This window comes from Camarhynchus parvulus, chromosome 1A, assembly GCF_901933205.1.
Source record: "Camarhynchus parvulus chromosome 1A, STF_HiC, whole genome shotgun sequence".
Lineage (NCBI taxonomy): Eukaryota > Metazoa > Chordata > Aves > Passeriformes > Thraupidae > Camarhynchus > Camarhynchus parvulus.
This window is the reverse complement of record NC_044586.1, coordinates 20,043-42,186: the sequence shown is the minus strand read 5'-3', so window position 1 is coordinate 42,186 and position 22,144 is coordinate 20,043. Positions and strand designations below refer to the sequence as shown.

General features: G+C 45.9%; 1 protein-coding gene across 8 annotated transcripts in view; it reads left to right on the top strand.

Annotated features, from left to right (window-relative positions):
• PRR5 (proline rich 5) overlaps positions 1 to 22,144 on the top strand; it is a 68,965-nt gene that overhangs the window by 29,690 nt on the left and 17,131 nt on the right. For 6 of the 8 annotated variants that reach the window (XM_030960011.1, XM_030960012.1, XM_030960006.1 and 3 more), the window contains 6 exons: positions 4,345 to 4,458; positions 12,868 to 12,948; positions 14,572 to 14,620; positions 15,283 to 15,340; positions 17,634 to 17,725; positions 19,509 to 19,649. In XM_030960011.1, coding sequence (XP_030815871.1) covers positions 4,355 to 4,458; positions 12,868 to 12,948; positions 14,572 to 14,620; positions 15,283 to 15,340; positions 17,634 to 17,725; positions 19,509 to 19,649 — 525 coding nt within the window. In that variant the 5' untranslated portion in view covers positions 4,345 to 4,354. The other 2 variants (XM_030960013.1, XM_030960005.1) reach the window with 2 other exon arrangements.

Below are 22,144 nucleotides of genomic sequence, written 5' to 3'. Positions count from 1 at the left end.
AATGCCTTTATCTCCAGAGGGTGCAGAGAGTCGGTGGGATGGAGGAGGAAGGGTGTAAATAGACCCTGTTTGGTTTCATACTTTCATTACTCTCTTTATTCTCTGTTTTCTGATGATAAAGGAGCTTTATTTAGATACTGTAGCAAAAGAATTGATGAGTCATAAGGTTTACAACTTCATTTCCTCCTGGCTCTTTTTATTTTTTCCTGATGAGTGCATCTCCTTCCTCTCTGCCTCGCCCCCTGTCTGCTGCTGTGGCAGGCTATGCTGTGCCTTTAAGGAGGCTGTGCTGCTCTGTCAGAACACTAATTCCTGAGCTTTGGCATGTGTCAAGGCATGCCCTAAGCTTTGTGGTGTAGTTTGTGAAAAACTGAAATGCGTTTTTCAAGGGAGATTTTTAACTCCTTTCTGCCACAGAGACACTTTACCATTCTCTTCTTTGGTTGCAAAGTGCACATCACTCAGCAGCACTATAGCAAGTTCTGCTCTCTTCTCCAAAAGAGATAGGGAGATGAAGTGAAGTGGTGGGCTGCTTTTTTCCTTTCCAATTACAATTTTTTATTTATTGAGTTGTTTTGTTTCATGACAGAGCTGTGATAAAGCTGAGATGGCAAACTCTGTAACTGTTTATATCTTCCCCCGGTACTGATGCCACTGCAGTGCTCACTTCTCATTGCAGTAGCAGAGTGGGGTAGTCTAAAACATGCTGACCCACAGCAGTCACAGCTTTATTAGAGGTTTCATATAGTGTGAATTTCTTAATGTTTCCCATTGTGAACATCACTTTTTGCTTCTTTTTCCCTCTCCTCACGATCAAAAAGGTAGACAGTACAATTAAACTGTAAAAATTAACATTAGTAAATAAAACATATGGTTCTTTCTTTTTCCTTTATTTTTTTTCAGCAAATCTCATTCTTTTGAAATCAAGTGTATGCTTGGGGATGACTGCCTGGATTTTTTTTCCTAATGTTTTCTAGGCACGGCAATACAGTCTTTAAAGCACAGGTCCCAGTAGGAATGTTGCAGACATATCAGGAGGTAACTGTGGAGTAACCCTTGTGATTTTAGAAGCAATGTCTAATACAAGGGCCTGGATCTGTGTGTTAACAAGCATAAATCCTCTTCAGCTTCCAGGTGTTTATCTACCTGTATATTGTCTCAGGCCTTGAGATAGAAGTGAGTCCAGGTGAGCAGAAATTCCCCTGTGGCTCTGGCACTCTGGTGGCTCTGGGGCTTGCTGTGGATGTGGGCCCCACAGATCAGAGAATTCTTTCTAGTAGAGACTGGCCTGTTTTTACAAGGAGAAATGTTGGAGGGGAAGAAAGGAGCTAAACAGTGGTGTTAGTACCGTGTATGGCTTGCTGGGTTTGAATGAGTTACCCTGCCAGTGCTTCCCAGTCCCACCTCTGGGATTGTGTGAGCTGAACAGTGGTGTGCTGAGTACAGTGTTCTATTTCAGAAGCTTGTGGTGCTCCTTACTGAGCCTTTGGGAGGTCTCCCCTCCCTCCCAGGAGGTCCGACAGGGCTCTCATCCCCTCCGTGGCGAGCAGTCTGTGCTGTGGAGCCGCTCTGGAAGCAGCGCTGCATGGAGAGCTCTGCCCCAGGGCTGCAGAGGCACAGCTCAGCACAAGCCCTTCCCAGCAGTTCTGTTCTCTCCTGCACTGCCCTCTGGCCCCAGAAATCCCCAGCTACCCAGAGGGTATGCACTCGTTCCTCTGCTGGAATGGGAAGCAGAGCTCCAGGATCTCCTGGTGTCCCTGCCACCTGAGAGTGGGAAGCAGAGCTCCAGGATCTCCTGGTGTCCCTGGCACCTGCTCACAAGGTGGCCTGGTCATGTCACCCCACGTCTCTCCTCACTTGTAATGCTGAAGTGCAGATTTTATCTTCGCCATTCATACCCAAGAGCTGCTCAGGTCAAGTTAATGAATGACCTGAAGTCAGGCATGTCAGTGGACTCACAGCATGGTATAAGTATGAAGGATTACTCTGCAGTTAGGGGTGGAGGTAGCCCTGGTTGAAAATTATTTATTTTATCATGAATCAACATTTGGTCAGGTGTAGTCATAAAAAGGAGAAGGGAGTGTAGAGAAAGCCTGTCCCCTGTTAAAAATGGTTCGGGAGATTGAGATGCTGGCTCAGCTGTGGTTTTGGTGCAAGTGTTGACTCTGAGGCTAGTCCTGGTTACTGGAGTTGATGGGGTGGCAATTAAATAGAATGACTTCTGCAGGTGTGGTATTCCACCATACAGATGGAATCAAAGAGTTAAAAAATCTGAAGATCTAATCCAGTATAATAACATTTTGCAGAACCTATCAAATTCACAGCAAGTAGAAAAGCTCCTGAGCTAGGTCGAAAATTAAATTAGAGGGAATTATTTTGCCCCTTGTTTATCTGACTCATTGTTTCACTTAACAGGGCAAACAAACATTTTATCTGAGCCCTTAGCAGAAGCTTAGGCTGAGTTGTGTTCCCCTGCTCTCCGCAGCCATATTGTCCATGGAAGTGGAGTACCCTTCATCCTATTTGGATAAAGCAATGTTCTGCTGGAGGTGTGTTTGCTCCCTCATTTGTGTGCTGTAGAAGGCATCTCATCCCTTAAAATGTGAATATATACATATAGTTGTATTTGTTTTCCTTTTGCTGCCATATACAAAATAGATTGTTGTTTGTTTGAGGGATTTAAACTGGCAGAGACTGGGGGTAGTAATGTCTTTGTCCGTAGGTTAGATGTGGGGCTGCAGGTCCCTTCCAAAGTGAAATGTTATATGCCATCTACTGTGATTCTGGCTTGTATGCTTGGGAATTTTGGTGTGGGAAGGGCAATTTATACAATGCTAATTCAAGCAGCTGGATAAAACAACTATGGCTAAAACTGGCACAAGGCAAAAATAGATTTATTTCTCTAAGTAGTTCTGCAGTTGGTTCCCATGGAGCTAACACGAAATTCAAATTTTTGAAGTAAATATTTATATGAAATAATATTATCTGACCTCAAGTGAATAGTGAGAGGAATTGTTTTTTACTAAAACATGTCAGTATATGATGCACATGGGGCAGATCTCTCTGTGAGAAATTGAGTTTTCCTGTAATGTAAGCTTTGTCATGTTATTTGGACACCAACAAATCTGGTTATAGCCTGAGTCTAGACAACAGGCTATCACAGATGAAAAGAGCAAGTAGAAAACAGAAAGGAAAAAAGCAAAGGCTGGGCTCTTGTATTGCAGCCCCTTTGCAGTGAGTCCAGGTTACTCTGCAAGGAGCCTTTGTGGCTCTTACCGGACTGTTTGCAGATCAATGCCACAGCAACAGAAGAGCCATTCTGATGTTCTGGCTCTGTCTGCTGCAAACTGTCCCAGCAGATGAGCCAGGGCACTCCTGGGTTTGAAACAGAACTGAAGTGAGTGACAGCAAACTAAGCACGGGCTGGAGTCTGGTAGCAGCACATCCTACAACTGCACTCGCAGAAAGAGTTTCCCTTTGAAGATAAGACACATGGGGCTTTTGTAGAAACATAGTGTGCCCCACGTTGTGCAGCTGTTAGCACAATTTAAAATAAAAATAAACCAATGAAAGGCAGAGAAAGGCAAAATGTCTGGCTCCTGTGTGGGCCACCAAGAATTCCTCCAAATGCTAAACCCCAGCCCATCACTTTTCACTCCGCAGTTAAATTGGTTGTGAATCCTTTGTGTGAGGCTCTGAGCCAGAGCAGCCTCTGAGGGTGTGGATGTGTGAGTATTCAGTGTCGTAAGGTGGCCGGGCATGGGCAGTTACGAAACTTCACAGTAAAGTCTCATGCGTCAGTGCTGCTCACTTAGGTTTGGTGTTTTGGTTTGCTTTTGTTCCTGTCTGTGGCCCTGCAGTTTTGTTTCCTTTTATGAGTGCAGGAAGGGGGGGAGAGGTTGGGAATGCTGCTGGAGGAGCCGAGCAGTTGCTGTGACAGGTGGAGCAGCACAGTGCTGAGCGAGATTCCCGGGACACCACGGGGAAGGGAAGGGAAGGAAGCCTCCATTCCTGGGGCAGCTGCGGTCACAGGGGCCCCTTCAGTGCGCTGTGGCAGCAGCCAGAAGTTTGACTTATTTCTTGAAAGGACTGGAGAAATGATTAACCACAGTTGGTGACGTCAGAGTTGATCTGATTAAAGGTTTGTTTTCTTGCTGGCAGAGGTGTGCTCCGTAGAGACCGGTTCTCTCTTCTTTCTTTTTTAAGTTTCTTTTTTGCACAGCAGCTGGAGGGAACCGCTCGCGCTGCCGCCGCTGCCCCAGCCGCGTGTGTATGTGTGTGAACAGGATGGTGTGTGTGTAGCTGCCACACGCACACACGTCTGACCATGAGGACTCTTCGCAGGTTGAAGTTCATGAGTTCGCCCAGCCTCAGTGATCTGGGCAAGAGAGAGCAGGCAGCCTTGGACGAGCGGGGGACGCAGCAGCGCCGGGCCTGCTCCAACGCCACCTGGAACAGGTAAGGCCACGCCGTGGGTGCTGGCTCCTGGCAGGGGGAATGGTGGGCAAGGGGCTGCTCCGAGGGCTGCAGGCTGGGCTGCAGGCTGGCTGCCCACTCAAATAAACACAGGAGTGCCTTTCTTCCCCCTCCTTTAATCTTTCTCTGAAGGCTTGTAACAGAGAGGGGTCCCTGCCTTCCCCTCGGCCTTTGTGACAGACAACAACTTGTTCTATAGGGTCCAGCTGCAAACATACCTTTGTGTCTATCTAGATATTCTCATTCAAAGTTTATTTGGCTTAGGTTATTTTTTTTTTTAAACTACATGTGCGCAGCTATTAAAATACATACTTTTAATCTGCATATCTATGGCTGTTGCTGGTAGTTGATATAGTTAGGACAAAGTTTACGAAGTTTACTCCTGTTAGTACAAATAGATCTCTGTGTGTGTATGTACACATGCAAGCACCTGCACTTTGGACAGGGAAAATAAGCCCTGATTGTTTACTTTATTGTATTTATACATTTTAATTCCATGGCGGTTTTACAAGAAAAACTATGCAAACATTATATTGTGAATGTGTCAATTAGCTCAGCTATTCAGAAAGTCCATTTTGGCAACAATCTTAAAAGATGAATCTAACTCTCTAAATCATTAGGAATTAAATTCTTGGGTCATTTTTGAAAATGAAATGTCACCTCCTGGATCACGGCTTGGAAAGTGTCATCTGTAGTATTTTACAACTGTAAGGTGGTACAACTGTAGGAAGAAAAATACCAGTGAACTACAGACACATTTGCTAAAATTCTGAGAAAAATAAAATATATAAAATAGCATATCTTCTGTCCTTCTCACCGCTTGATTTGTGGTCTCATGTCTGTATTAAGAATTAGTTGTTTAATGCCAACAGTGCACTAAACTCTGAAACTGTGCTGATCACAAAAGAGACTGATTTTCCTCTCAAGTATCATGCTGTTTGTATGCCCCTGAGTAGTACCTGATGTGCAGGTGGATGGTGGTGGTAGTTCAAGGATAGATTGGGCCATCCTGAGTTATGCCAGTTGGGACTTTATTTGGCCAGTAGCCCTAAGGGAAGCAGCGGGGAGTGAGAGACTCCTGGGAGGGGATCAGGGTGACAGAACAGAGTCCCCAGAGGCTTTTTGTGATGGTGTGCTGACAGCTGTTGTTGGCGGGGGTTGGTTTTGCGTGTGGGGAGGGAGCAGTGGAGGCCGATGTGAATGGAGAGCAGGTCAGGCACCCAGTGTGCTGGGAGGCACAGAGTTCCAGGCTTGGGCCTGCTGATGTTCAGACTAGAGGATTTCCCTAGCTGAGATGCATTTGTTAGCAAGCAAGAGTTTGTCACTTTTAATTTTGACAGGACAGGTGCAGCTCTGGCCAGAAGTGACTGCCAGACTGGCTTGGCAGTCAATGAGCTGGACATCTGCACGTTTCACCCACACAATTGCACAGCTGTCCCATTGCCTGCTTCTTGACTGGGTGTCCGTGAGTCATCCTGTCACTGCTTTGCATGAACTCAGACCTGGCCCTGCTTTCCACCCCTGGGCTGGCTTTTGCCAGTGCCAGTGGGCTGCCAGGCTGTCCTAGTGATGGCACCATGGGGCTGTGCTGTGGCTAGGTGTGCACCGTGGTGATGGCACCAATGGGCTGTGCTGTGGCTCAGGTGTCACTGTGGTGATGGCACCATGGGGCTGTGCTGTGGGTCAGGTGATGGCACCAATGGGCTGTGCTGTGGCTCAGGGGTCACTGTGGTGACGGCACCATGGGGCTGTGCACAATGTCCGTGCGGGTCAGGTGTCACCGTGTCCCTGTGTTAGCAGCTCCAGAGCTGTGACAAGTATTGCAGCCATGAGCTGGGTCACTGCACGGGCAAAGGGAAGGCCCTTGGTTTCTATTTAACAGGGCAAGACCTTCTTCTGAGTGAAAGAGTGAGGGTAATTCTTTCAGGCTCAGAAAGACTTGTATCATCTGTTGCTGTTAAGAAACTCAGATATTCTACAGGCTGAAAAAGTGGGTCTTTGTCCTGAGGAAGGTCAGGTCTTAAATGATACTGAATTAGATAGATTAGGGAATTATCTGCTGTACCTTCTGCCTATAACCAGTGCATGCCCATCTTGACATGTATAGCAAGGTCTGTTCTTGAGGGAACCTGTGTTCGTCTCTCCTGGGAAGACTAATGTTCCTGGACATCTAAAGTGTGACTCACCAGAAATCTGGTCTGGCTTTTTTAAATCTTGGGCTGTGGAATTTCTTTTCTTTTTCTGCTGCAAAATTGAAACAACCCAACATGGGACACGTTGCATACTTTGGTTTACAGGAGTATTTTTCCTTCCAAATGAAATGGTTGCTTGTGTTGTTCATTCTGTGTAAGCGTAAGAGCTTGCTGAACAGGGAAGTCAAGATGCACCAGCAGAGCTCTCCCTTCTCACCAAGGCTGGCTGTTCTATATTTAAATGTCTGCTGTTTCTTTGCCTGGTGTCAGCAGCTGTGCCTGGGTGTGGCACGTGTGTATCTGCTTTTCAAAGAGGCTTTGAATCGAGTCTGTGAGAGCTAAAGTGGGGAAAGGTGAGGTGCAGCATGCAGCAGGTTTGGCCCCACACAAACAGATCCCGTGCTGAAGGGCAGATCCTTGAGGCAGAGCAAGGATGCTGCCCCTGGCCGTGCAGGGACTGGAAGGCTGTGGTACTGCTCGTGGGGTCTCTCTTGTGCAGGACAGCAGCTGTGTCACTGCTGCTCGTGGGGTCTCTCTTGTGCAGGACAGCAGCTGTGTCACTGCTGCTCGTGGGGTCTCTCTTGTGCAGGACAGCAGCTGTGTCACTGCTGCTCGTGGGGTCTCTCTTGTGCAGGACAGCAGCTGTGTCACTGCTGCTCGTGGGGTCTCTCGTGCAGGACAGCAGCTCTGTCACTGCAGGTGTTTTCAGAGAGGGGGTGCATGCATGGCTGTCCCTCTGCACTTGCTCTGTGCGTGGCCACCGTGGTCCAGTGGTGTTCCCTCCACTGCCTCTGCCCCCTTCACACCAGTCCCAGCTCAGGCTGAAGTCTCGTACCTGAGGATTATTTCTGCATTTAGACCCCAGGGCAGGACAGCCTGAACGAGCCCAATTCAGCCTGCTGGGGTGCGTAGCACTGTGGTGGCAAGGAAGGTCGCTTCATCCCTGAACACTTCCCTTCACGTCTGAACTACAGTGCAGTGAAACTTCTCAGCCCTGTAGCATCAAAGGGGAATTGGTGCCGAGCTGCTGCCTGCTGTTAGGCAAATGAGACTTGATATCATGGCTTTTTCAGAGCTTGCTTTCCCATGGACCCGGGGTCTGTGCAGCAAACACTGACGGTGCAGTTAACTGGCAACCAATGGCAACATAGCGGAACAATTTACTGAATTACAGCTCACAGAATTGCATTCCAATAAAATAGTTCAGATTTTTTTCACTAGCCCTGTCTTCAGTTCTTGTTCTTGCCCTCAGCCCCCATTTCTGCTTCAGGCAAGAAATGAAGGCTGAATGCTGACTAAACCAATTGGGCTGAGAAACCCGGGGGTTTGAATCCTGAGCTCCCACGCCAGGGGGCCCACTCAGGCCGGATAAAACCCACGGCAGGGTTTCCATTCTGACTGAGCCAGCACAGACTGCCCAGTCAGGAGCTGATACTGTCCGGGTTCTGCTCTGGGAAAACCTCTAGTCAAAGGCTCTCAGATCCTCTTTGATGTAAGAAAATATGGAAAATTCACAGAGACTTGAAGGCGTAGGAGATAGCAGAGAAAAGGTGAAGAAAACAGGTAAGTTGCTTGTGACATCAGTGAGATCAGCAGTAAACCCCAGGAGATGTACCATACCTGAAAGGATTTTATGGCCTGGGCTGACTTTTTACAGGGTTGTAATAAGCACAACAACTTCCTGTAAAATAACTTTCACAGCCATGAAAACCATATTCCATCTCCTCATATAAGACTAATGTTTTTTCAGATCACAAGAAGACTTTTCCAGTGGAGAAATATTCCAGATCAGCATATTTTTCTCTTTCTTCCATTATTCAGGTTTTATTTAGAAATATTTTTAAATATTTCTGCCTGTCTGAGGATAACCTTTTTTTCCCCTGACCCTTTATTTGAAGCCCTTTGTGGAGTGTTCTGTGTGCGTGGGGGGCAGAGAGAATCTCGCTGTGGGCTGGGAGGGAGAGCAGGGCTGGTGAAGGAGACTTCAAAAAGAATGTTTTGATGCAAGTATATCAGGTTAATTATTGTTAATTAGCTGTTCGTGTAACTGTGCAGAGGAAGTTTGCCCTAACTAATTTGGTCCCTTTTGAAAGTGAAAATGTTGTCTCTAACTGCCTGGTAGTCAGAGGGTGTGATTATTCACACAGCATTGTTTGTTCTTCTGGACTTCACCTGGAGCTCTGGGAAGGGCAGAATTTGCAAACACTACATGAAAATCACGGTGGTGTTTTCACCTGTGCTGTTTGCACACAAAGGCAGTGGCTGCTTTAGAGAGCTGAGATGGTCTGTGTGATGTGTATGGAATATGGACACTGGCCAGTCCTGGTGCTTTGCCAGGAAATGCCCAGCTGGGAGGGCCATGGCCATGGTTGAAACACACACAAGATCAGGACTTAAAGGACTTGCAAGCCCAGCTTTGGAGTAATCCTCATCTCTGTGGCCAGACTGCTTCTGACCTGGCAGAAAACTGGTTTAATCCCAATAGCTTTTCCTTCTTGACTTCCAGATGGCAGTGAAAGAACAGTTATGGGTGGTGCTGGAGGGAGCCAGCCTCCCACCCCATTGCTGTCTGGATGGACAAACAGCAGCTCAGGAGAAATGTCTGTTTTGGTGGCAATGAGCTCTGGAGGCAGTAGCCTATAATTGATCAATACTCTGTAAATATCAGAATAATCCAGCCCACCCTGCCCCTGTTGGGCTGGTTGGGGGAGCCATCAGCAAGCATCCAGCTCTGTGCTTCAGGGATTTGCACCTTCCAGTTCCCTTCATGGTGAAGGCAATGGTGGGGAAGGTCTGTGCTGTGTGTGCTGGAGCTGCCGTTCCCCACGTGTTGGTCAGCTGGAGCCACCTCGTCCTCTGGAGGTTCAGTCAGATGTGGAATGAGCTATCTTTTGGATGAGATGAAGTTTCTTGGGCTGCTGAGTTGATTTTTGTGGCTGTGAGCGCTGCCTTGGGTGTTGGCAGTTTTCTTTGGCAATCTGTAGCTACCGTGGGATAGATAAGTACAGTACATTGCTGGAGCCATCTGACATTTTGTTATTCTAAAGGCACCCCCAGGAAAGGTCTCTTCAGTTTTCACATCCTGGTTTCCCCTTCTCCAGCGAGCCTGCTCTGTGTTTTGGGCTCTGTTGGACTCTCTGTTGTTTCCTGCCGCACCACGTTCTGTGCACACACACACAAAGCAGGCACAGAGGAGGTGCTCACAGCAATATTAGTGCATGGGACACCCATTATTAACCCATTTAACACCATTATCTATTGGACTCTCTGTTGTTTCCTGCAGTTCCATGTTCCTGTGCACACCCTTACTCACAAAGTAGGTACACAGGAGGTGCTCACAGCAATATTAGTGCATGGGACACCCATTATTAACCCATTTAACACCATTATCTATTGGACTCTCTGTTGTTTCCTGCAGTTCCATGTTCCTGTGCACACCCTTACTCACAAAGTAGGTACACAGGAGGTGCTCACAGCAGTATTAGTGCATGAGGGCACCCATTACCAACTTTCATGTAGTAAAAGGGTTAGAGAATGGAGTTTACAGGCATTTTCAGCTCAGGGTAACTATTGCAATGTAAGTTTCATTGTGTACATCACTGCTTTAAGCCTCAGTGAAAGCTGGTTGCAGGCACAGGTCAGGCCATCCACCCACCTCAAGCATCTTGCAGGACTGCTGTGTGTGAGCAGCAGCTCAGACTTTGTTTACACCAACAGGTTGGACCATTCTGACCAAATCTTTTTAAGCAATCACTTGTTATAGAAACTCCTTGATTTAATCAAGGTCTAGGTCTGTTTTATTTCATAAGTTTAAGGTAACTAAGAAGATTTAAGCAGACTTTTCATTATCCTTGCACAAACTGAGGCCACAGCAGCATCCCACATAACCTGCAGGCCAGGGCTGTGTCCTGCACCCTCCATACAAGCACTGCTGTCTGTGATGGGAAGGAAAGGCAGGTGGTCAACTTAATGAGCCAGGACTTGTTTTCCAGACAAGGATATTGTCCCTCACTACCAGGGAGATCAGGGCAGATTAAAAGTTCACTGTTAGGATGTTTTATGTAGATGCTGTTCTACTATACAGACAGTAAGTTAAATGCTCACAAGCTGTCCCTTTTAATTCTGGTTTAAAAAGCTTGCTCTCTCTTATTTCTTTGAGGAATAATGATAGACCTCTCAAGCTGGAGAGAGAAGACCTCTCTCATTTAGAAAGGGGTGCCAGAGGGAAAGAGAGAGAGCACGTTGTCTTTTAGGAGAGATATTTAGTCATTGTTCTCTGCAGAAGTCTGGCAGGCAACATTGCAAAGTTCATTTCTGAATCAGAAGAGCGTGTAAAGACTGCTTGTTTTATTCACTACGTTGATCTTATTTCTCATATTACTCATAATGTTAAAATACCCAAGTCACTTCACTGTATGCCAGAGACAGTTATCTGCTGATATCCAAGTAATCGTAAATTGAGTGTGTCTGTATGAGCCAGCCAAAATAATCTGGGTTAGATCGTGGATGTGTTTCTGTGCTTGTGGGTGTAGGGGGGAAGGAGGGACTGCTGTGGCAGCTGTCCTGTGTGAGGCCCTGCAAACAGCTTCAGAGGAACAAAGGAGAGAAGAGGATAGTGGTTCTTATTTCTGTCTGTGTCTGTATTTCTGCACAGCCGGTCAGACCTTTCACCTGCCACTTCCAGTTTCCTTCTTCCTTGGATGAAGGTGGCTGAGCTGCTCTGACCGTGCCTCTCTTTGCTCTTGTGTGCCTGCATTTGGAATCTCTCTGTGAGCAGTGTGGAGTTCACCTTCCAACCCGTCCTCTGCTCCAGCCAGCATTGAAGGGAGCTGTCTTAGCATGAGCCTGGGAAGTGTAACATGGACACTGGCATTGCCAGGGCAGTCTCTGCTGCTGCCTGGCGCAGCTCCTTTGTGACATCTCCTTGCAGTGGGATCTGCTGCTGCCTGGCGCAGCTCCTGTGTGACATCTCCTTGCAGTGGGATCTGCTGCTGCCTGGCGCAGCTCCTGTGTGACATCTCCTTGCAGTGGGATCTGCTGCTGCCTGGCGCAGCTCCTGTGTGACATCTCCTTGCAGTGGGATCTGCTGCTGCCTGGCACAGCTCCTGTGTGACATCCCCCTGCAGTGGGAGCAGCCCTGTGCAGCTGGATCTGGGCCTGGGGAAGGTTAACGTGGGCACTGGCATTCCCAGGGCAATCTCCTGCAGGGACATCCAGCTCCTGGCAGTGGGAGCAGCCCTGTGCAGCTGGATCTCCCCTGGGTCAGGCCAGGGCTGACCACGCCTTCAGTACCTGAAGGGAGCCTCCAGGAAAGAAGGAGAGAGACATTTTCCAAGGACACGTGGTGACAGGAAAAGGGGGAATGTCTTCACACTGACAGAGAGTGGGTTTAGATTGGATAGCAGGAAGGAATCCTTCCCTGTCAGGGTGCTGAGGCCTTGGCCCAGGGTTCCCAGAGAAGCTGTGGCTGCCTCATCCCTGGAAGCATTCAAAGCCAGGTTAGATGGGACTTGGAGCAATCTGCTCTAATGGAAGGTGTTCCTGCCTATGGCAAGGGGTGGGACAGGATGATCTTTAGGTCCTTTCCAACCCTGGACATCCTGTGATTCTATGATAAGCCCTTCTTCCACCAGCAGGAATCCCTGGAGACCTTCCACCAGATCCCGAACACCTTTAGCTGTTTTTCACAAGGCACAGCAGCCCCACACCCTCGTATGTGCAGGATGGGCAGATCTGGTCCCTATCCTGCTTCCCAGAGTTCTAAAGCTGCTGCTGCTGCCCTGCACAGACGCCAGTGCAGGGGAAGCTGTTAATTGTCTCTGTACTGAGCCATAGAGATAAAAACTATACTTTCAAATGCTTCAAATATACTTAATATGTGAGTGTGTTAAAAGTTATAGTTGACATCCTTGAAGTACTTAAAAATACTGGCCTAAGTTTTTGGAATTACTGATTTCAGATGTGCAGCTGTTGAAGCCACTGAGCTGGAACAAATCAAAAGGAACTGATTTTCAAAGATGTTATCTATTTTCTAGGCAGTAATTTCCTGTCAGGCATCTGAGATGGGGGGAGTACCAGAAGTCATCTATGACTTTTAAAAGGTCCTGAAGTGTTTAGACAGAAATGCTAGGATAATTGTGGAGGTGTTACCCTTCTCAAATCTTGCTGGGCACTAATGACTCTTCATGTCCTCTTTCAGCATCCACAATGGAGTTATAGCAGTGTTCCAGCGAAAGGGTCTGCCAGACCACGAGCTGTACAACCTCAATGAAGGAGTCAGGTGAGAGCCTGGGCCCTGCAGGGCGTCCTCAGCCACGTGCCCAGTGCTGTGTGCCAGCCCTGGCACCCACAGCTGCTGCTGCAGAGTGTTCAGGTTTGTCCCAGTGCCAGTTGTGCCCAGCACAGTCACAGCTGCTGCTGCAGAGTGTTCAGGTTTGTCCCAGTGCCATTTGTGCCCAGCACAGTCACAGCTGCTGCTGCAGAGTGTTCAGGTTTGTCCCAGTGCCAGTTGTGCCCAGCACAGTCACAGCTGCTGCTGCAGAGTGTTCAGGTTTGTGTCCCAGTGCCAGTTGTGCCCAGCACAGTCACAGCTGCTGCTGCAGAGTGTTCAGGTTTGTGTCCCAGTGCCAGTTGTGCCCAGCACAGTCACAGCTGCTGCTGCAGAGTGTTCAGGTTTGTCCCAGTGCCAGTTGTGCCCAGCACAGTCACAGCTGCTGCTGCAGAGTGTTCAGGTTTGTGTCCCAGTGCCAGTTGTGCCCAGCACAGTCACAGCTGCTGCTGCAGAGTGTTCAGGTTTGTCCCAGTGCCAGTTGTGCCCAGCACAGTCACAGCTGCTGCTGCAGAGTGTTCAGGTTTGTGTCCCAGTGCCAGTTTGTCTGCAACAGATTAACTGTAGGGCAGTGAGATGTATGATGGGAACTTTCTTCCCTTTAAAAAAAAAGTGAAATTTCTACCATTTGAGTTACTTAAGTTACAGTTGAAAAGAAAATGTACCGAGATATAAGCTGATATCTGAATTTACAACACTTGACATTTTACTACTTTTTTAGCTGTTATTATTACTTACCAAACCCTCTTACTGGCAGGGGCAAAGCAGCAGATTTCCTTATAGAACTTTGTATTTATAAAATAAACGATGGAAAAGAATCAGCACTTACAAAAGACAGACAGCTTATTACATCCCCTAGCTGTCTTCAGATATGATCCTTAGTTATTCCCTTACTGCTTATTGCTGCTCTGGCTGGGCATTGGAGTCAGACTCTCCAGTATATTCCCCAAATAGATATTCTGGGTTTATCTGTCCCTGTCTGATTCCCAGTCTGGTTCCTTTAATTGTGAAAATATCTTCTGAAAAGTCCAGCCTGATGATATTGGGCCTGCGTTTGCTTTTCTTGAAATTAAAATAAACTCACTCCTCAGTTATTTCTTACATGGCTGGTGAGAAAATGACATGCAAAGAGTAGCTTTTTTGGGATGTCTGTCAGTCAGCATGATCCATCAATCATGTTGAGTTACTTGCTGGAATAATGGTTACTCAGTGTTATTATTGTAAGTGCCTTAGGATTATTCAGCTGTATCTGACTGACAAAAAGAGGTACTTCTGGACTGAGATTTCTTGGCCGAATGCATTTCCCTTAATATGCTCATCTGCTGGTGAGGGACAGACAGGAAAAAATTTTCTGCTGATGTGTCAGACAAATATAATCTGGTATGAACCAACAAACAGATAGAAATGTGCCCAAATTTTGCTTTAATTTACTTGGCTATAAACCCTGCACCACAATGATGCTTGGTAACAGAGTTGAGTTGAATTTATTGCAGCATCTCATTTGGCTGAACATGCAAGCTGACTAGAAATGCACCAATGGAAAGCATGATTCTTTTCTTGCTCTTTTTAATGCAGGCAATTACTGAAAACAGAACTGGGATCATTTTTCACTGAGTATCTGCAGGTAGGCCTGTCTTTTCTTTATTTAAAGACAATTCTGGTTTATGCTACTGAGAACAATAATTTTGCCCACTCTAAATGATGACCTGGAGACCCTTGAAACCATTCAGAGATGTCCACTGACTTCTCTCTGGTTTTGAAATTAACAGATTAATGAGATTGGGATTTTGTATACATTTTGTATACATATAGTCAGACAGGGAAGGCCCAACCTATCACAGTGTTTCTGTAGGTCACTGCTGTCTTTCTTTTGGTTTCAGGCCCTGCTTTTTAGCTTAAAATTGAAGTCCTTGAGTAAACTACTGAAGCTCATTGCAACAGAGGTACTAGGAAAGACTTTGGAATAAGTACCACTGTCTGCTGAAGCAATATTCTTTCTGCTTCTCTAAGTACATGTTTTGTAGGTCAGTCATTTGAGGTTTGAGAAGCACTTTGTACTGCATGAAATACATCCTTTGTCCTAAAAACAGCAGGTGATTATAGCAGAATTTCACAAGTGTCCCAAGTGAGTTAAATAAGATGGATGCAGCAAGAGTTCTTTGATGAATAACTTTTAAAATAAAAGATCCCCTTCACTGTCTAAAGTTAAGAATGAACAAAATGTGAAATATGATGGCTGTAGGGAAGTACAGGATTGAGTAAATGTAGCCTGTATTTTATTTACAGAATCAGCTGCTCACAAAGGGCATGGTGATCCTAAGGGACAAGATCCGGTTTTATGAAGGTAACTTGGATTTTAGCATGGCTGTGTGTGCCACAGGTGTTGTAGCAAATGCAATGTGGAGGCACAGGCATGCTCTCCACTCTGTTCCTGGCACTGTGGGTTAGCCTGTCTCAGTCCATCCCTCAGTCCATGCTCTCCACTCTGTTCCTGGCACTGTGGGTTAGCCTGTCTCAGTCCATCCCTCAATCCATGCTCTCCACTCTGTTCCTGGCACTGTGGGTTAGCCTGTCTCAGTCCATTCCTGCAGGCTGTTGTTGGGTCCTGCTTGCTGCTCTCATTACCCTTTATGTAGGAGAGGTGATTGCCCAGAGCAGCACTGAGGGAGTCAGGGAAGGATTGCCTCCAGCACGGACCCTTCCTTCTCCTTCAGTCACATCCTGCTCAGGAAAAGTGAAAATAGACCCCTCCCAATTCCTTGTGTCCCCCCAGGCCCTCACTGGTGGGGTGGGAGAGGAGCAGAAAAGGCCTTGGCTCTGTGCACACCCTGCCCAGCAATAACTCAGACATCCCTGTGTTGTCAGCTCTGTTCCAGCCCCTGCCAGCTCCTGGGAAGGAACTGATCCCAGCCAAAACCAGCACATGTTTATTATTTCTATTACTACTACTGCCACCATTATTATTATTATTACTACTGTTACAGCTGCTAGAAATCTTTTTAGTTGGTCTCCTGCTCTATTTAATTAAAACTAATGAAAAACAGATTTTTAAAAAATGTTTTAAAAATGGAAACTGAGAACACCCTTTTCAGTCTTGTGCAGGACAGAGAGAACTTCTTCCTGGTGGTGCTGAAAACAAGACTTTGGTGCGTTGCACAAGCTAGCAGCTTGTGGAGCACAGTATAGCATGATGATCCACATCTGTCACTGAAAGCACCTAAAGTCATCAGCATGGAAATAATTCAGGAGTTGCAGATTCACTAGAGCTGATGTTATTGATCATGTGCTTAAAAAGGTAGAGGGATCAAATATCCCATAGTGAAGATTGGCTAACTCTGAGTGCAGTCAGCAGTGTTGAGGCTTTCATGCATAATTGCTTTGTGAGATGTGTGTAATTCTGGACAAAATACTCCCTAGATGTGGCTCCAAGTAATGCTCTAATACAAAAATTAGGAATAGCATCACATTCTGACACCAATAGCAGTACTGATTGATTGCTACTGAGTTTGCTTCCTGGTAAGTCATATTGTCCCGTGTGAATAGGTCAGAATCTCTGATGTCTTTTCCTCCATAACACTTGCTGGTGGAGTTGCAGGGGCATTGTTCTGCTCTCACAGCTGGGTTGGGGTCACAGGCATGGTAAAGAGCTTGTCCAGGGTCACATGGGCCCTTTTGGGGAGCAGGGATGTGAAGCCAGAACCCACCTGTTGAACCAGATCTCCTCTGTGGATCTTGGCTCCTGCATTTGCCTCTGTGTTGTGTATGTTCTGTGAGGAGCTCAGTATCCAGCTTGGTTGTACAGCCTGGCCAGAGCTTCTCCAGATTCTGCTGGGGAGGATTTCAACTGGCTGTAGCTGGGGAAGGAATGGACATGGAGGTGGCCTTGTTCTGAGGATTCCAGGTGGCTGCAGCTGGGGAAGGAATGGATATGGAGGTGGTGAGGATTCCAGGTGGCTGCAGCTGGGGAAGGAATGGATATGGAGGTGGCCTTGTTGTGAGGACCGCAGGGAACTCACCCCATAGCAAATTCTAACTGCATTGCTTGAAAGTTAGAGTAAAAATTACAGCCCTAACACTATTGTTCTTTTCCATGGGCTTGGGTGAGTTTTTCTGGGTAAGTGGGAAAGGGAGCAGTGGAAAAGCTACAAGGGGTCAGTTTGGGAGGATGCTTTCCAGAGCATCTCCACAGATGGTGTGGTTTGCTCTGCTGCCCTGCAGCCTGAGAGGCAGGAGGGAGCACAGCTGGGTGAGTTCCTCTGCAGGAATGCTGCCACACTTACCCTGCTGTGCTCTCCCCTGCTCCCCTCCACAGTCCTGTCCTGCGAGTATTACAGCGAGAGGAAGATGTAACCTGGGCCGTTGCTCTTCATTCTTCACAGGGTTCTCCTGAGTAACCTCAGACTCTGAGTTTATTAAGAGTATTAGATGAGTCACCTGGAAAGACACAAATATGGAAGGATCTGATACACCACTATGGAAAACCAATTCCATGCTACTAACAGTAGCTGCTGCATGGTTTATCTTAGCATACAGCAGATTCACGTTGTTTGCTGCATGTTTCACTTTGTGCAGCTAGCAGAAAGTGAAACATGCATCACAACCAAAACTCTTCACTGGTTTGTTTTGTGTTTTTGCAGGGCAGAAGCTACTGGATACCTTAGCTGAAACCTGGGATTTTTTCTTCAGTGATGTCCTGCCCATGCTGCAGGCTATTTTCTATCCTGTGCAGGTGAAAAAATTACTGTATTCTCATAGAATCTTGAAAAACTGGAAAAAGCAGCTTTACAGGTTCATCAGCAGATTGATGCAATCCTCAATTCTCTCTCCTGGGGCCAGCCTTCAGTGCAGCTGTTCTGTTTAGCCATGTCATGCAAATAAGTTACTTATGCAAATGGTTTGAAGTGCTCAGGTGGAAAAGATGAAGGGGAACTTTAGAAACAAAAGTAGAGTGCAGGGAGGCTGGTTAGTCCATCTGCCAATCACACCAAAAGTCAAAAAAAGTTATGAATTATAAACTGAAGTGTTGCACAGTGAAATAAATTGAGTTGTGTTGATTAAAATAGATGCATTTCCCTCTCTGCAATGTGAATTTTGTCTTTGAAGTATGTCCACTTTTGAAAAGGAATTGTATTTCTGAGATCAAATTCTCTGCTATGGTAAGTGGACAGCAAAAGTCAGTGGAGTTTGATGAACACAGATTGTGAGTCCAGTAATTTTAAATATACAGTAGGTACCTGATCTTCTAATGCAGTGATAGCCAGAGGATTGTTTATCACTGAGGACTCAAGGAAATCTGTACCAGACAGGTGCCAGTGATCTTTGCAGGTGCTCATAGATGCCTACAGATTTTAGTGGGAACTGGGTGCCTGAATGTGTCTGGGGAAGCTTGAGAAACCTTCTCCCATTTTTTCAAGTGGACTTTATGCCTCAAATGGTTATCCAGATGTTAACAATATCACTGTTTGCATCTTCAGACAGTTAAAGGTATGAAGTCTGAATTTAGACTCCGTTGTGTATCTGAGGCCTTTGAAAATATTTTACTAACACAAGTCTTCTCCCCTGTCAGATAGAAATAATTACTTGAATTTCCGAAGGAACCTTGAGGATTTAAGAATCCTAAGTCCCACGTAAATTCAAATAGATCTCGTTGCTCATGTTCTGACATTTCTTCTAAAAGCCCAGTTGGTGCCTATGTGCTCTTGTAAATTCTGTTCATTAGCAACTGAAGCTGATGTGGGGCCTTCTTTACTTCTGTTTAAATAATTTAGGAAGTGAAAAGGAATGGGTTGGGTCAGGCTTATTTATTCCAGACTTAAGTCAAGAGCAGCTGAACACCAAACCTCCCATAAGTACAGCCAGGTATACCCAAGGAAAACCCCTAATGGCAAAAAGAGCAACAGCTCCACAGCTCTGCATGAGCCTGCAGACAGAGCTAGAGTTGTGTTCTGCAGCTGGGAGTCCTCCTCAGTGAGAAGGGATTCCTGAACCAAAATCAGATGGCTTTGAAAATGCAGCATGAAACTTCAGCTCTGCTCCTGCTTTATAGTGAAGTCTCTCAAACTGTACAGAGGAGCATCCACAGCTGGGCTGAGTCAGGATTCCTGCCAAATTTGGAGAGAGTAAACGGGGAGCACTCAAAATCTTACAGAATAATGGAAATTCAACCAACTTGCAGTCATGCCTTTTTTTTAACTTATGATACATTTAATTTATGATGAACTGTTGAAATACAAAATACTCATATCTCGTCCAGCTCCCATCCCACCCCAGCCCTTCATCCTCTCCACGTGCAGTCAGACACAGTCACATCTGTAGAGTTCATTAGTGCCAAATCAAATTTACTCTGCAGACTTGGGGGCTGCTCTCTGTCCTTTGGTATGTTTCCTTCGTGTTTCATTTGGGTTTGCCATTCGTGTAATCCCTCAGGAGTGGAGGAAGGAATTTGAACAGAGGATTTTGGAACTCATTTTCACACTGCTTATCATCTGCCTTGCTTTCTTTGTATTTCCAAGGGAAAGGAGCCCTCAGTTCGGCAGTTGGCTCTTCTGCATTTTAGGAATATAATTACCCTCAATATCAAATTGGAGGATGCATTATCCCGTTCCAGAGCCAGAGTTCCACCCTCTATTATTCAGATGCTGCTCATACTTCAGGTAAGTTGGTTCCTTTTCACAGCCTGTCCTTCTGTACTGCATTGCTGAAGTCTTCTTAAACAGTCTCTGACTTTGCTCATTCATTGGAAATATCCTACCCAGAATGCCAGAGCTTCTGTGCTCCCGTGGTCATAATGTCTAAATCCTAATATTGTAGGATCCAAATATCCCAATGCCTGGTGCCTAAAAAATCTTATTAACCTAATATCTAAATTATCCAATAGTTTAATAGTAATAATGTACTCTATATTAATATATAATCTAGTATAGAATATCTAATAATATAATAATGTGACATATAATGGTGTAATAAAATAATATAATAATTGTAATAATTAAACTATTGAATATCTTGCAGTAGGGATGTAAGATCTAGAGAGTGTGAGAGTACAGACTTGTTTTGCAGCTAGGCCCTGAACGATGAAGTTTTGCAAGCTGACAGGTGTGTAGTGATGATTTCCATTAGATGCTGTGTGTTGCTGCATTAGCAGCTCAGGATATCTGAGGGGTCACATCTGGAATAGACATCAAAGTGAATATGCAATTAATACAGCAATTAATGTTTGAATCATGGTCAGATTTGGTCACTGGAACCAAATTCTATCAAAACGGATGATATAAAAACATTAGGACCAGATACTGGTATTTGACTTCAGTGTCAGATTGTTTTCTCTGTGTGTGTGTGTGTAGTAGTAGGAGAAACAAAATGAGAAAATCCAGGCAAAAGGCAATTTAAAGATATTTTTATTTGCTTAATTAGATAAAAACATGAGGTATGATGTGGAGAAAAGGAATGAGGCAGAAGGGAAAGAGAGAACCAGGGGTGGATTTTTAAAGGGTGAGGGAATTGAGATTTTCATGGCTTTTGACTTTTTTTATAAATGTTTCTTTGCTGTGCATCACAGTATGAATTAGTTCTGTATCCAAAATTGTTTTGAAGAGCCAGATAATCTAACGAGGCAAATTTTGAAAATGAAGGAAAGGAGCAAGATTCTGTCTGCTGGGTTAAGAAATAGGATTTCAGCTTTCAGAGAAATCAGTGATATCTCAGTGTCCATTTGTTGGGTGTTCAATGGTGTGTTTAGCCTGATCGTCTCAGAAAAAGCATCCTTATCATACAGGAATGTCCACTTGGTCTGGTCTCCCTTCTCATAGCCCCCACCTTCCAGAGGCTTCTGAAAACTGCTGGCTGATGGTGACACAGTGACAGCAGTTGGGGAGTGTCATGGGAACTGGTCTCTGGAGGCGAGAGGGAGAAGGAGAGGAGAGGAGCCTCAGGGAAAAGCTGGAGCATGGACTTGAATGTGTAATGAGGCATGAAGGAATTGACAGGGACTGAGCCATGAGCCCAGCTGTGTTAGCAGACATCAGAGACTCCACACAGGACAGTGCCAGTGCAAAAACCTCCTTCAGGGGGATGTTCTGAGGCCTCAGCCCTCTGAGGTGTCAGGTGAACTGCCCCTCTAAATCAGCCTTCAGCAGCATTGTTACTGACAGGTCTGAAAGCTTTTTGTGGTTATTTAGGGAGTCTCTGCTGGCTGGGCATGATCTGGCTTTGAGTGGATTCAGTGCTGGGCTGGCAGCTGAGTTCCATCCTGATTTCTTCTTTGTAAATCTGCTTTCTTCAGCAACCCCAAGTGTTGACACCATGGATGCCCTCTTTAGGGCAAAGGGTCAAATCCATTCTGCTTGCAAAGCTGTTCATGGAAATCAATAACCAAGTGAGAGGGAATTTGCCCCTGGGTGTTTATTTCTGTATACTTTGCCTGTGGTTCTGTGGTGGGGATGGTGAAAGTCTTTTCTTGGCAATAGCTCTGCTAATCTCGTGGTTTAAAACCTAATGGGAATTGTGGGAAAAGGTCAGAAGAAAATCTGGGAATTAGCTATTTACATTCTTAGTGGTGTTAGTGAGTAGTTGGAATTCAGAGCAAAGACTTTTTTCTGAACTCAAATGTCGTGTTAAACAAAATCAAATTTTATACATTAGTGACATAATGGAATTTTCTCAATTTAGTTGAGCTCCATTTGTCAGTAAGGCTGGAAGAGAGCAATTCAGCTGTCCAATGAGCACATGGTGGTCTTGTGGGCTTTGATTTCCTGGACTGAGACATGGTGTCTTGGCGGGGATGTTGCCTAATCCTGCTTTGTGACCACTGTGAATAGCTCTTCCATAAGAGACTTGGGGACTGGAGCAGACTCCCATGGATAGACGATCATGCCAGTGATAGCATCTGGAGCAAGTGTTGAACTTACTGCTGAGGTTTCCTGCTTCTGTCCTGGACAGCCTCGTGCAGCTGTGGGATGTAGGTAAGGAATAGCTCATGTTCTTTCTTAGTGCTGAGATTCCCTGTGTCTGTCCTAGACAGCCTCGTGCAGCTGTGGGATGTAGGTAAGGAATAGCTCATGTTCTTTCTTAGTGCTGAGATTCCCTGTGTCTGTCCTAGACAGCCTCGTGCAGCTGTGGGATGTAGGTAAGGAATAGCTCATGTTCTTTC